Raw genomic sequence first — 15877 nt, forward strand, 5'->3', positions numbered from 1 at the left:
TGGTATCTTGTGGTCGCTGCCGATGTCTGGTGTGACCTGGCGTCGCGCGAACCACCACCCGGCGGCGGTGGGTGTTATACAACCCTCATTTCCTCCGGCTGGCCGTGTGTGGTGAGGGAGGTCGTGGCTGCTGGCTAGGGAGGCTGCTACAGTGGCCAGGCAGGAGATGGGTATCGTGTGCAGGTCAGGTGAGTCTGTGTGGCGGGGCAGTGGTGGAGAAAACGATATCCTCCCTTCTGCCGCCACCTCTACTGTCCCTGAACCCTCACTGCTCCACGCCCTGCCCCTGACCCACTCCCTGCCCACTGACCTACTCCCTGGCCCTGACCCACACCCTGCCCCCTGACCCATTCCCTGCAGGGTGAACTAGAGGTGACAAATCCAGAATATTAGTAGAGTGGTCACAGCGGTCAGGTATATGGGTAGAGGGAAATGATTTGCTCTAAGTTATTGAGACGAGTACGTGAGGGCTTCAATCCCTCCACCATCCGTATGAGAGGAATTCAACCATTCCCTATGGTGAACGTTGAAATTCCCGAGGTAGAGGATCCCGGCTTGCGGGTGAGAGGATGTCACAGTCTCATGGCGGGAGTTTAGATAATCGAAGAAAGATATAAGATGTGTAGACATAGGAGAGCAGTAGGCGAAACTGAGGAAAAGTGTGGTAGGTGGGAGACGGACATTGACCCATATAACAAAGCTTGAGCGTGCTAGAGATAGAGCAAATTGGAGCGATATCTTTTACGAGGGACGACGTGCTGCAAATGGACTGAACTAGGACATGTACAGCCGTCAGGTGAAACCATGGAAAGGTTTGAGAGGCCTGGATGTGGAAGGGGAGCTGTGGTTTCGGTGCATTACACATGACAGCTAGACACTGAGTGTGAACGATGTGGCATTTTTGTCTGTTTTCCTGGCGCTACCTAGCTGAAGCAGGGGGTAGCGATGCTGTTTCCTGTGAGGCGTGGTCGAGCCAGGAAAGGATGAAGGCAAGCAAGTATGAATATGTTCATGTGTATATATGTATATGTCTGTGTATGTGTATGTATATATATGTACATGTGCGTGTATGGGAGTTTATATATCATTTATTGTTCTTTGTCGCTGTCTCCCGCGTTAGCGAGGTAGCGCAAGGAAACAGACGAAAGAATGGCCCAACCCACCCACAAACATATGTACATATACATACCCATACATTTCAACGTATACATATATATACATACACAGACATATACATATATACACATGTACATAATTCATATTTGATGCCTTTATTCATTCTCGTCGCCACCCCGCCACACATGAAATGACAACCCCTTCCCCTCGCGCTTGCGCGAAGTAGCGCTAGGAAAAGACAACAAAGGCCACATTCGTTCACACTCAGTCTCTAGCTATCATGTATAATGCACCGAAACCGCAGCTCCCTTTCCACATTCAGGCCCCACAAAATTTTCCATGGTTTACCCCAGACGCTTCACATTCCCTGGTTCAATCCACTGACAGCACGTCGACCCCGGTATACCACATCGTTCCAATTCACTCTATTCCCTGCACGCCTTTCACCCTCCAGCATGTTCAGGCCCCGATCGTTCAAAATCTTTTTCACTCCATCCTTCCACCTCCAATTTGGTTTCCCACTTCTCCTCATTCCCTCCACCTCTGACAAATATATCCTCACTCATTCTCTCCATGTGACCAAACCATTCTAATACATCCTCTTCTGCTCTCTCAATCACACTCTTTTTATTACCACACATCTCTCTTACCCTTTCATATATATATTGAACACATCACAATTGAGCGCGTGATCAAGTACATTCCTTCTAATCCACGGGGAAATGAAATATGATAAGTTCCCATGTGCACTTTCGTGTAATAATTACATCATCAGGGTGATGATTACATGAAAATGCACTTGGGAACTTAATTGTATTTCATTTCCCCGTGGATTACGAAGAATTCACTTGATCATGTGCTCAGTTGTGATCTTTTCCAACATGGATGCCACTTCTACTACTTTTCTACAAGCTGTCCTGGACTTTCTCCCCTTCGTTACTGCTTTCTCCAAATCGTTAATCAAGGCCCATAAACTGAAGTTATAATTTGTATTCCTTAAGAGATGCCTTGATGAACAAGTGACGCTTAGCCATTTGGGTAATCACATGTTTACCAAATGGTGTCCTAGCTACGTCTCCTCGTTGTATATCAACTGGCTGTGTTTTTTTTTTTTTTTCTTTTTTGCTGTATCTCCGCTAATGATATGATTATTACACGAAAGCGCACCGTTTTCCGCGTTAACAAGGCAGTGCCAGGAACCAGAAATAGACGAAAAAAAAAAAAAGCAAGACCGCATTCGCTCACATCCATTCTTTAGCTGTCATGTGCAATATACTAAAGCCACAGTCCCTTATCTACATCCAGGCCCCACAAACCTTTCCATGATGTCCCCCGGCCGTTTCACATACCCTGTTCAGTCCATCAACGGCATGTCGCCCTTTGTATACCACATCCTTCCAATTCATTCTATCCCGTGCACGCCTATCACCCTCCTGCAAGTTCAGGCCATGGTGGATAAAAATCATTTTCACTCCATCCTTCCACCTTCAATTTGGTGTTCCCCTTCTCCTTGTTTCCTTCACTTCTGACCCATATATCCCGTTTGTCAACCTTTCCTCACTCATTCTCTCAATGTGTCAAAACCATTCAAAACACCATCTTCTGCTCTCTCAACCACACTCATTTTATTACCACACATCTTTCTTACCCTTTCATTACTTACTCGATCAAACCACCTCACACCACATATTGTGACGACTGCAAACTTTTCGGGAACTCTCTAACAATAAAGAAAAGAACCTTGGATTTGTCATCAATACACTAAACAGTGTCAAGCAGCAAGCAAAAAAAGGTAACCAAATGTTAGGTTTCATAGCCAGGAACATAGATCACAAGACACCAGAAACAATCCTCACACTCTATAATTCTCTAGTAAGATCAAACCTTGAATATGTAGTCCAGTTTTGGTCACCAAACTATAAAAAAGACTAGTAAAAAATAGAGCAAGTACAAATACGCGCGACAAAACTGATCCCATCACTTAGAAATCTGGCATACGAAGAGAGGCTAAAACCAGGACGAATGGAATAAAACTCAAGGATAAAAGATGTAGTACAGACGTGGGAAAAAGCTTCTTTTCCATTAGGTGTGTTGAGCACTGGAATAAGTTACCGTTTTTACCAGACAACCCAGTCGTGGGCCAATCAGGCCTCCTGTTGTCTATCTTTTTTGCCCTTCAGATAACGACCTCTCTTTCCAAACATTCTTCAGCGCTCCCAGAACCTTCATCCCTTCACCTACTGTATGACACTTCCGCTTCAATGGTTCCATTCGCTGCCATGTCCACTCTCAGGTATCTAAAACACTTCATTTCTTCCAAATTTCTCTATCAAAACTCACACCACTGCCAACATATCCCTCAACCCAACTGAACCTAACAAACTTGATCTTATTCACATTTACTCTCAACTTTTACTCTCTTTTTACACACTCTCCCAACCTCTGTGACCAAATTCTGCAATTTTTCACTCAAATCAGCCTCAAGTACTGTCAGGTAATAACAAATGACTCACTTGCCAAGCCCCTTCCAACTTTCCACATACTCTCCCCTCTCTCCAGAACACTTGCATTTACCTCCTTCACCACCCCATCCATAAACTATTTAACCACCATGGTGACATCATACGCCTCCGCCGCAAACCGACCTTTACTAGGAACCAATCACTCTCCTCTCTTCCTACTCGTATAAATGCCTCATCCTTAGTAAAAACTTTTCACTGCTTCTAGCAACTTACCTTCCACATAGCATCTCCATCAACCCTATCATACGTCTTCAGGTCCATCCATAAATGCCACATACAAATCCATCCGCTTTTCTAAGTACTTCTCACATACATTCTTCAAAGCAAACACCTGATCCACACATCCTCTACCACTTCTGAAACCACACTGCTCCTCCCCAATCTGATGTTCTGTACACGGCTTCACCCTCTCAATCACCATTCTTACGTAGTTTATTCAACAAATTTATACATCTGTAGACTGAACACTTGTTCCCCTTTCCTTTATACAATGGCACCTCAGCATGATATACATTTAAGATCTTAACTAACCACTCAACAACACAGTCACCCACTTTCTTAGGATATTCAACCGCAGTACAATCCACTCCAGCCGCCTGACGCATTTCATCTTGTGGAAGGCTTTCAACACCTCTTCTCTCCTCACCAAACCACTTTCCATGACTTTCTCCCTTCACAATATCCCCTAAATTTGTCACCCTATCATTAAACACTTTCAACAGTCCTTCAAAATACTCACACCAACTCCTCCTCACTGCATTAATACCTGAAAATCTTCACCTCCTGTATGTCTTTCCAAATGGAGGAACAGAGAAAAGAGGCAAATCAATTTTTTTCTCTCTCTCTACGGTTCAGTCATCTGCGTTGGTCATCGACCAGCCTGCAGCAAAAGTTAGCATAACTGCAGTCCAAATTCCGCACCCAGAATACGAATCGAGCGAGCCCGTGCGTGACTCATGGTCAGCAATGCTAAGACTGAGGCCCGTAACATTACATCGTTACCAGCGGTGATAAACAACTGTGTAACAATAGTTTGCTACAGTGATTAAGAAGAGTATCTCAGGGAATTACCAGCCATCTTGTATGACGACTCTGGTTAACTTGCACTGCTCCGTCTGGGGAGAAATCTTATATCTATTTATTTTCTTGTTTTCCAGACGTCTCGTGACCTGCTGCTGGGAGAAATGGTGGTGACACACGTTCCCTAGACATACTTTGGTTGTCATAATAAAGTAGTCAACTGTCGAAATGTGTCGTGCAAGTAAACCCTGCAGTTACCTTTGTAAGCAGACTCGCTATGCTTTACTACTTATCATTTATCAGTATTTATCTTTACATTTATCAACTTGAAACGTTACTGAAGCAAGATATAGGAGGAAGCAGACGGACACATGCCAACATAGCTGTCACTGTCTATCTAAACTACAAATACTTCACCGACCTATCAATCAATATCTACGTAAACACATATCGATTTAGCTATCAATATCTGCCTAGATTTAGCACATCTTCTCAACATAGCCATCATAACTATATACAGATAACAATGCTCCAAACTGGCTATCATTATCGATATCTAGAATTAGCTGCTTCACTAATACTCATTACATAAGTTGTAATTAACAACATGGTAGACGACAACCTTGTGAGTTACTGGCGTCATGTCTGGCAAAATTATCTAGCGTCATGTCTGTTTGATTGGTTACATGTGACCATCTGGCCACGACGCATGTAACACCACCAAACGTAACGTGACACGACAGTAACAGCTACGTTACACAGCGCCAGGCTACCCACGATATAGTTGTGGTTTGATCTTTCTAATTAACAACATCAATTACCAGTCTTCCTGGGTCACCAGGAAGTTGGTGCCTTCTGGAATGCATTTCCTGGAAGTGTTTGGAGGTTCATCAGTCCAGCAGGAAGGAGGGAGCCATTCCAGCTGGAACAGAAGGGGGTTAACAACCTAACCTAACGATGAAGTAAAATGGCTCATGGTATCTTAATGGCCACACGCCAGCTATCAATACTGGAGCCGACGACCACTTGCACCACACAAGACTGTATTGATCCCTCACCTCCACCAGTACAGCCACACCTCACTACCACATCCATAATTCATGCCACCACCAACACCACTCACTCTACCACACCTCTGGTACCTACGCTCACTACCACACCTCTGGTACCTACGCTCACTACCACACCTCTGGTACCTACGCTCACTACCACACCTCTGGTACCTACGCTCACTACCACACCTCTGGTACCTACGCTCACTACCACACCTCTGGTACCTACGCTACCACACTGCCAGCACTTACCTACCCACGTACATTCTTCTGGACTCAAACTATCTACGTAAACCTACCATCTATCCCGTTATCTACCAACTCCCTAGCTATCTTACCCATTCTCTACTTAATTGGACTATACCTTCTCATCTACCCCTTCACTCCTATCTACTTGATGTTACCATATGTTGTCATCTACACCACCTACCAACTCCATATCTACCTTACACTTTCTACTCCTCGCTATCCCGTATCTACTTTTGCTACCGTACGCCCTTACATTAGATCTCTATACACCATGATCTACCATTCCTCACCATACATCTACCCCGCAACCAAGTGGTTCGACCCACTTCCATGTAACTTCATCCACTACAATCCACTCCACCTACCACCACACACATCCGCTACCATGAACTCCACCTACCACCACACGCATCCACTATCATGCACTCCACCTACCACCACACACATCCGCTCCATGCACTCCACCTACCACCACACGCATCCACTACCATGCACTCCACCAGTCACCATGGATGCCCATATACCACCAAGTGGGCCAACCACCCACTAACACCATGCACACCCATATACCAGTGGGTAGCCCATCCACCCACCACCATGGGGTTACCCCACCAACCACCCACTACCATGTACCCCATCAACCACCCACTACCATGTACCCCCACCAACCACCCACTACTATGTACCCCCACCAACCACCCACTACCATGTACCCCCACCAACCACCCACTACCACGTACCCCCACCAACCACCCACTACCATGTACCCCCACCAACCACCTACTACCATGTACCCCACCAACCACCCACTACCATGTACCCCCACCAACCACCCACTACCCTGTACCCCATCAACACCCACTACCATGTACCCCCATCAACCACCCACTACCATGTACCCCCACCAACCACCTACTACCCTGTACCCCATCAACCACCCACTACCATGTACCCACTACCACCCACTACCATGTACCCCCACCAACCACCCACTACCATGTACCCCCACCAACCACCCACTACCATGTACCCACTACCATGTACCCCACCAACCACCCACTACCCTGTACCCCATCAACCACCCACTACCATGTACCCACTACCACCACTACCATGTACCCACTACCACCCACTACCATGTACCCCACCCACCACCCACTACCATGTACCCCCACCAACCACCCACTACCATGTACCCCACCAACCACCCACTACCATGTACCCCACCAACCACCCACTACCATGTACCCCACCAACCACCCACTACCATGTACCCCACCAACCACCCACTACCATGTACCCCCACCAACCACCCACTACCATGTACCCCACCAACCACCCACTACCATGTACCCCCACCAACCACCCACTACCATGTACCCCCACCAACCACCCACTACCATGTACCCCCACCAACCACCCACTACCATGTACCCCACCAACCACCCACTACCATGTACCCCACCAACCACCCACTACCATGTACCCCACCAACCACCCACTACCATGTACCCCCACCAACCACCCACTACCATGTACCCCACCAACCACCCACTACCATGTACCCCCACCAACCACCCACTACCATGTACCCCCACCAACCACCCACTACCATGTACCCCACCAACCACCCACTACCATGTACCCCATCAACCACCCACTACCATGTACCCCATCAACCACCCACTACCATGTACCCATTACCACCCACTACCATGTACCCCCACCAACCACCCACTACCATGTACCCCATCAACCACCCACTACCATGTACCCCACCAACCACCCACTACCATGTACCCCCACCAACCACTACAAGGTAGGTCATACCATTACCATGAAGACACCCATAGTATCATGTGGAGACACACGCGCCATGAAGCCTCGCTCTCTACCATGATTCCCACACGAACATTTGTTGTCTTACATTACGACAGAACCGTGGACAGGTGTGCCCTGTGAGGATGAGACAGAACCGTGGACAGGTGTGCCCTGTGAGGCCGAGACAACCGTGGACAGGTGTGCCCTGTGAGGCCGAGACAACCGTGGACAGGTGTGCCCTGTGAGGCCGAGACAGAACCGTGGACAGGTGTGCCCTGTGAGGACGAGACAGAACTGTGGACAGGTGTGCCCTGTGAGGCCGAGACAGAACTGTGGACAGGTGTGCCCTGTGAGGCCGAGACAGAACCGTGGACAGGTGTGCCCTGTGAGGACGAGACAACCGTGGACAGGTGTGCCCTGTGAGGCCGAGACAGAACCGTGGACAGGTGTGCCCTGTGAGGACGAGACAGAACCGTGGACAGGTGTGCCCTGTGAGGCCGAGACAGAACCGTGGACAGGTGTGCCCTGTGAGGCCGAGACAGAACCGTGGACAGGTGTGCCCTGTGAGGCCGAGACAGAACCGTGGACAGGTGTGCCCTGTGAGGCCGAGACAGAACCGTGGACAGGTGTGCCCTGTGAGGCCGAGACAGAACCGTGGACAGGTGTGCCCTGTGAGGCCGAGACAGAACTGTGGACAGGTGTGCCCTGTGAGGTCGAGACAGAACCGTGGACAGGTGTGCCCTGTGAGGCCGAGACAGAACCGTGGACAGGTGTGCCCTGTGAGGTCGAGACAGAACTGTGGACAGGTGTGCCCTGAGGTCGAGACAGAACCGTGGACAGGTGTGCCCTGTGAGGCCGAGACAGAACCGTGGACAGGTGTGCCCTGTGAGGACGAGACAGAACCGTGGACAGGTGTGCCCTGTGAGGACGAGACAGAACCGTGGACAGGTGTGCCCTGTGAGGACGAGACAGAACCGTGGACAGGTGTGCCCTGTGAGGACGAGACAGAACCGTGGACAGGTGTGCCCTGTGAGGTCGAGACAGAACCGTGGACAGGTGTGCCCTGTGAGGCCGAGACAGAACCGTGGACAGGTGTGCCCTGTGAGGTCGAGAGAGAGAGAGAGAGAGAGAGAGAGAGAGAGAGAGAGAGAGAGAGAGAGAGAGAGAGAGAGAGAGAGAGACAGGGAAGTCCTGGAGTTTTCCAGAAATTTAAAATCTTGCCTTTAATAAAAGCGTCAGTTTTAGCAGTGGGTAAAGACATGACAAGGTAAATATTGGCACAGCTCACCTGTGTACGTACGTACTGACACGTGCATGACAACGTACCCCACAGCTCACCTGTGTACGTACGTACTGACACGTACATGACAACGTACCCCCTCAGCTCACCTGTGTACGTACGTACTGACACGTACATGACAACGTACCCCACAGCTCACCTGTGTATGTACGTACTGACACGTACATGGCAACGTACCCCCACACCACCCCCTTAGCTCACGTGTGGACATAGTGACACAAACATGACAATGGACGCCCCCCCCCACACACCCCCACCCCCCCCCCCCCACAGTTGCTAATGGCTACGCAGTATTTATTGGAGTGAGCCATGTACGTGTTGCTCACACACACATTTACGTGTTGCTCACACACACACATGTACGTGTTGCTCACACACACACACACACATGTACGTGTTGCTCACACACACATGAACGTGTTGCTCACACACACACATGTACGTGTTGCTCACACACACACATGTACGTGTTGCTCACACACACACACATGTACGTGTTGCTCACACACACATGAACGTGTTGCTCAGACACACACATGTACGTGTTGCTCACACACACATGTACGTGTTGCTCACACACACATGTACGTGTTGCTCACACACACATGTACGTGTTGCTCACACACACATGTACGTGTTGCTCACACACACATGTACGTGTTGCTCACACACACATGTACGTGTTGCTCACACACACATGTACGTGTTGCTCACACACACATGTACGTGTTGCTCACACACACCTGCAGCGGCGACGGCGGGAGTCGAACCCCACGACCAGTGATGGCTGGAGGGAGGCGAACCAGCCTTATGACGCGGGGCCACGACCTGAGGTCACACACACTTGAGGGGGGTAGAGCCAGGTGTGTGAACCCCCTAACCATACATACAGGGTCGTGCAGGTAGAGCCAGGTGTGTGAACCCCTCACCATACATACAGGGTCGTGCAGGTAGAGCCAGGTGTGTGTGACCCCCCTCACAATACATACAGGGTCGTGCAGGTAGAGCCAGGTGTGTGAACCCCTCACCATACATACAGGGTCGTGCAGGTAGAGCCAGGTGTGTAACCCCCTCACCATACATACAGGGTCGTGCAGGTAGAGCCAGGTGTGTAACCCCCCTCACCATACATACAGGGTCGTGCAGGTAGAGCCAGGTGTGTGTGACCCCCCTCACAATACATACAGGGTCGTGCAGGTAGAGCCAGGTGTGTGAACCCCTCACCATACATACAGGGTCGTGCAGGTAGAGCCAGGTGTGTAACCCCCTCACCATACATACAGGGTCGTGCAGGTAGAGCCAGGTGTGTAACCCCCCTCACCATACATACAGGGTCGTGCAGGTAGAGCCAGGTGTGTGACCCCCCTCACCATACATACAGGGTCGTGCAGTTAGAGCCAGGTGTGTGACCACCTCACCATACATACAGGGTCGTGCAGTTAGAGCCAGGTGTGTGGCCCCCCTCACCATACATACAGGGTCGTGCAGGTAAAGCCAGGTGTGTGGCCCCCTCACCATACATACAGGGTCGTGCAGGTAGAGCCAGGTGTGTGGCCCCCTCACCATACATACAGGGTCGTGCAGGTAGAGCCAGGTGTGTGAACCCCTCACTATACATACAGGGTCGTGCAGGTAGAGCCAGGTGTGTGACTCCCCCTCACCATACATACAGGGTCGTGCAGGTAGAGCCAGGTGTGTGAACCCCTCATCATACATACAGGGTCGTGCAGGTAGAGCCAGGTGTGTGTGACCCCCCTCACCATACATACAGGGTCGTGCAGTTAGAGCCAGGTGTGTGAGCCCCTCACCATACATAAAGGGTCGTGCAGATAGAGCCAGGTGTGTGACCCCCCTCACCATACATACAGGGTCGTGCAAGGAGAGCCAGGTGTGTGAACCCCTCACCATACATACAGGGTCGTGCAGGTAGAGCCAGGTGTGTGTGACCCCCCTCACCATACATACAGGGTCGTGCAGTTAGAGCCAGGTGTGTGAACCCCTCACCATACATACAGGGTCGTGCAGGTAGAGCCAGGTGTGTGAACCCCTCACCATACATACAGGGTCGTGCAGGTAGAGCCAGGTGTGTGTGACCCCCCTCATCATACATACAGGGTCGTGCAGTTAGAGCCAGGTGTGTGAACCCCTCACCATACATAAAGGGTCGTGCAGATAGAGCCAGGTGTGTGACCCCCCCTCACCATACATACAGGGTCGTGCAGGTAGAGCCAGGTGTGTGATCCCCTCATCATACATACAGGGTCGTGCAGGCAGAGCCAGGTGTGTGAACACTTCACCATACATTCAGGGTCGTGCAGGTAGAGCCAGGTGTGTGGCCCTCTGGAGGCAAACTTGGTGTGTTTGTTCAGTTCGTGCCACCTACAACTTCACTCACCTCTGCTACCATAAGCCTCTACCAGTCACTCATCTACCACCATGTACAGCTACCTAATACAGTCACTACTTCTGCCCACTCAGTACCATACATGAGTCTACCAGGCAGCTCCAGTCTACCAGGCAGCCCCAGTCTACCAGGCAGCCTCAGTCTACCATGCAGCCCCAGTCTACCAGGCAGCCCCAGTCTACCAGGCAGCCCCAGTCTACCAGGCAGCCCCAGTCTACCAGGCAGCCCCAGTCTACCAGGTAGCCCCAGTCTACCAGGCAGCCCCAGTCTACCATGCAGCCCCAGTCTACCAGGCAGCCCCAGTCTACCATGCAGCCCCAGTCTACCAGGCAGCCCCAGTTTACCAGGCAGCCCCAGTCTACCATGCAGCCCCAGTCTACCAGGCAGCCCCAGTCTACCAGGCAACCCCAGTCTACCATGCAGCCCCAGTCTACCAGGCAGCCCCAGTTTACCAGGCAGCCCCAGTCTACCATGCAGCCCCAGTCTACCAGGCAGCCCCAGTTTACCAGGCAGCCCCAGTCTACCATGCAGCCCCAGTCTACCAGGCAGCCCCAGTCTACCAGGCAACCCCAGTCTACCAGGCAGCCCCAGTTTACCAGGCAGCCCCAGTCTACCAGGCAGCCCCAGTCTACCAGGCAGCCCCAGTCTACCAGGCAGCCCCAGTCTACCAGGCAGCCCCAATCTACCTCTAGTTCATCCTAGTCTGAGAAGGTAATCTTGTTTTCATGCAAACCAAACCATTACCATGAAGTCTCTGAGATTATCATACGGAACCATGCATACCATACCACACCAGCCATGGAGAACCACCAGCTACCATGTACAACCATCTAGTACCACAACCATATATCTCACCCCACCACCACGTGCCCCCACCCACTACCATCATCAGCACGTACCCCCACCCACTACCATCATCACCACCCACTACCATCATCACCACGTACCCCCACCCACTACCATCATCAGCACGTACCCCCACCCACTACCATCACCACCACCCACTACCATCATCACCACGTACCCCCATCCACTACCATCATCACCACTACGTACCCCCACCCACTACCATCATCACCACGTACCCCCACCCACTACCATCATCACCACGTACTCCCACCCACTACCATCATCACCACGTACCCCCACCCACTACCATCATCACCACGTACCCCCACCCACTACCATCATCACCACGTACCCCCACCCACTACCATCATCACCACCACGTACTCCCACCCACTACCATCATCACTACGTACCCCCACCCACTACCATCATCACCACTACGTACCCCCACCCACTACCATCATCACCACGTACCCCCACCCACTACCATCATCACCACGTACCCCCACCCACTACCATCATCACCACGTACCCCCATCCACTACCATCATCACCACTACGTACCTCCACCCACTACCATCATCACCACGTACCCCCATCCACTACCATCATCACCACGTACTCCCACCCACTACCATCATCACCACTACGTACCCCCACCCACTACCATCATCACCACTACGTACCTCCACCCACTACCATCATCACCACGTACCCCCACCCACTACCATACACACCCATCACCAGGTAGGTTGATGTAGCCACACCCACTTCTTTGTTAACGCTCGCCTGCCTGACCATGTTGTTGTTATCGACCACGTGTGGCCACACCCCCTGCCACGTTCCACCACAGTCTGGAACCTGCACGTACTGCCACACTGGCACTGCCACCATGCAGACCCACGTACTGTCAAGTGTGGCCTGATGCATGACTATGTGGCCACCGTGTGGCCTAACACACAGTGCCATGCAGACCCACGTACTGTCATGTGTGGCCTGATGCATGACTATGTGGCCACCGTGTGGCCTAACACACAGTGCCATGCAGACCAACACACCGTGTGGTCTTTTGTCTCGTCATGCAACATCTTCCTCACACACTTACAACCTCATCATCACTATTGTCCCTCATATCCCCTCTCCCTCACACCTCATTCTTACACATACAACAATTTGTTGTTACTCCGGGTTGTGATGGAGACGTCCGTGCGTCCGTGTGTGCGTCGCCCAGCGCGTCCTTCCGTGCTTCACGCCCCTCACCAACCACCTCATCATCTGCCTAACCCCTCATCTCCCTCACCCCTCATCTCCCTCACCCCTCACCTGCCTCACCGCTCACCTCCCTCACCCCTCACCTGCCTCACCCCTCATCTGCCTCACCCCTCATCTCCCTCACCCCTCATCTCCCTCACCCCTCATCTCCCTCACCCCTCATCTGCCTCACCCCTCATCTGCCTCACCCCTCACCTGCATCACCCCTCATGCGCCTCACCCCTCACCTCCCTCACCCCTAATCTGACTCACCCCTCATCTCCCTCACCCCTCACCTGCGTCACACCTCACCTGCCTCAGCCCTCATCTCCCTCACCCCTCATCTGCCTCACCCCTCACCTGCCTCAGCCCTCATCTCCCTCACCCCTCATGCGCCCAGAACCTTGGCTCTTGCTGGAAGCCCTCACAAAGGGCCTCCATGTAACCTCATGTCTTCAGCGGATCAATACAGAATGATGTGTCTGGCTAAGTTGGTTACATACTCTGGTTATAACTGAATATTCTTCTAGTGAACAATATCAGTGATCATCAATATTTGGTGCGAATATCGAGTATTCATAAAAACAAGATGTGATGCCCCCGGACGGTTAGCGTGGTGTTGACCTGGCGTCTGTATTGACCCAGCAAACAGGTCATGACCCAACGTGTCAGTAATGAGTTACTCATGGGTCATGAGGCGCATGTGTGGCCCCCCCCCCCTGTACTGAAGGCGACCTGAAGCAGGCGCTGCTGCAGCTGTTGTGGTATGAAGTTCATCATGAAGTCTCGTCTGATCAATACCTCGTTACTCAGGGTAAACATGTCCCACAACCTCACCTCCTTCCTACAACTGACTCACCCAGGCTACAAGGTTGTTACTCACCATAACTGTGGTTGTATAATGTTGTTACTCACCATATCTGTGGTTGTATAATGTTTTTACTCATCATAACTGTGGTTGTATAATGTTGTTACTCATCATAACTGTGGTTGTATAATGTTGTTACTCACCATATCTGTGGTTGTATAATGTTGTTACTCATCATAACTGTGGTTGTATAATGTTGTTACTCATCATAACTGTGGTTGTATAATGTTGTTACTCACCATATCTGTGGTTGTATAATGTTGTTACTCACCATATCTGTGGTTGTATAATGTTGTTACTCATCATAACTGTGGTTGTATAATGTTGTTACTCATCATAACTGTGGTTGTATAATGTTGTTACTCATCATAACTGTGGTTGTATAATGTTGTTACTCATCATAACTGTGGTTGTATAATGTTGTTACTCATCATAACTGTGGTTGTATAATGTTGTTACTCACCATATCTGTGGTTGTATAATGTTGTTACTCACCATATCTGTGGTTGTATAATGTTGTTACTCACCATATCTGTGGTTGTATAATGTTGTTACTCATCATATCTGTGGTTGTATAATGTTGTTACTCACCATATCTGTGGTTGTATAATGTTGTTACTCACCATATCTGTGGTTGTATAATGTTGTTACTCATCATATCTGTGGTTGTATAATGTTGTTACTCATCATAACTGTGGTTGTATAATGTTGTTACTCATCATAACTGTGGTTGTATAATGTTGTTACTCACCATATCTGTGGTTGTATAATGTTGTTACTCATCATATCTGTGGTTGTATAATGTTGTTACTCACCATATCTGTGGTTGTATAATGTTGTTACTCACCATATCTGTGGTTGTATAATGTTGTTACTCATCATATCTGTGGTTGTATAATGTTGTTACTCACCATAACTGTGGTTGTATAATGTTGTTACCATATCTGTGGTTGTATAGTGTTGTTACTCACCATAACTGTGGTTGTATAGTGTTGTTACTCACCATAACTGTGGTTGTATAATGTTGTTACTCACCATATCTGTGGTTGTATAATGTCCAGGTAATCGAGAGAAGAATGAGTGAGTGCCAGAACTCAGCCCGGAGCTTGCAAGAACTGTAAGGTGTAGACCTCGCAACACACACGGCTTAACTGCTCGCTGGCCACAGGGCGGGGCCCTTATGACGCGCCGCCCGACCTGCGCGCGCACACTCACCCTCCCCCACCCTCACAACACCTCCCTCACACTTGTACTCACAAACTCACTATAAAGTCCTTTTAGAAAGATTTCTATTTGACGAAACTTCTACATTCTACCGTTTTCTACATGATGGTTAGGTTAGGTTAGGTTAGGTTAGGTTTGGTTAGGTGTTGGTTATAATATCCGATATTTCATGACACAGAAGATCAATATTTCAATTGTCTT

At 49.9% G+C, this 15877-nt stretch overlaps 1 protein-coding gene across 3 annotated transcripts in view; it reads right to left on the reverse strand.

The window, feature by feature from the left end:
• The window catches only part of LOC139748135 (tubulin alpha-1A chain-like), an 82137-nt gene extending 66518 nt beyond the window's left edge, over positions 1-15619 (reverse strand). The window contains exon 1 of one of the 3 annotated variants that reach the window (XM_071660807.1): positions 15488-15619. In XM_071660807.1, the coding sequence (XP_071516908.1) occupies positions 15488-15490 (3 nt within the window). In that variant the 5' untranslated portion in view covers positions 15491-15619. The other 2 variants (XM_071660808.1, XM_071660809.1) reach the window with 2 other exon arrangements.
• Between the last annotated feature and the right edge of the window lie 258 nt (positions 15620-15877).

This window comes from Panulirus ornatus, chromosome 72, assembly GCF_036320965.1.
Source record: "Panulirus ornatus isolate Po-2019 chromosome 72, ASM3632096v1, whole genome shotgun sequence".
NCBI lineage: Eukaryota > Metazoa > Arthropoda > Malacostraca > Decapoda > Palinuridae > Panulirus > Panulirus ornatus.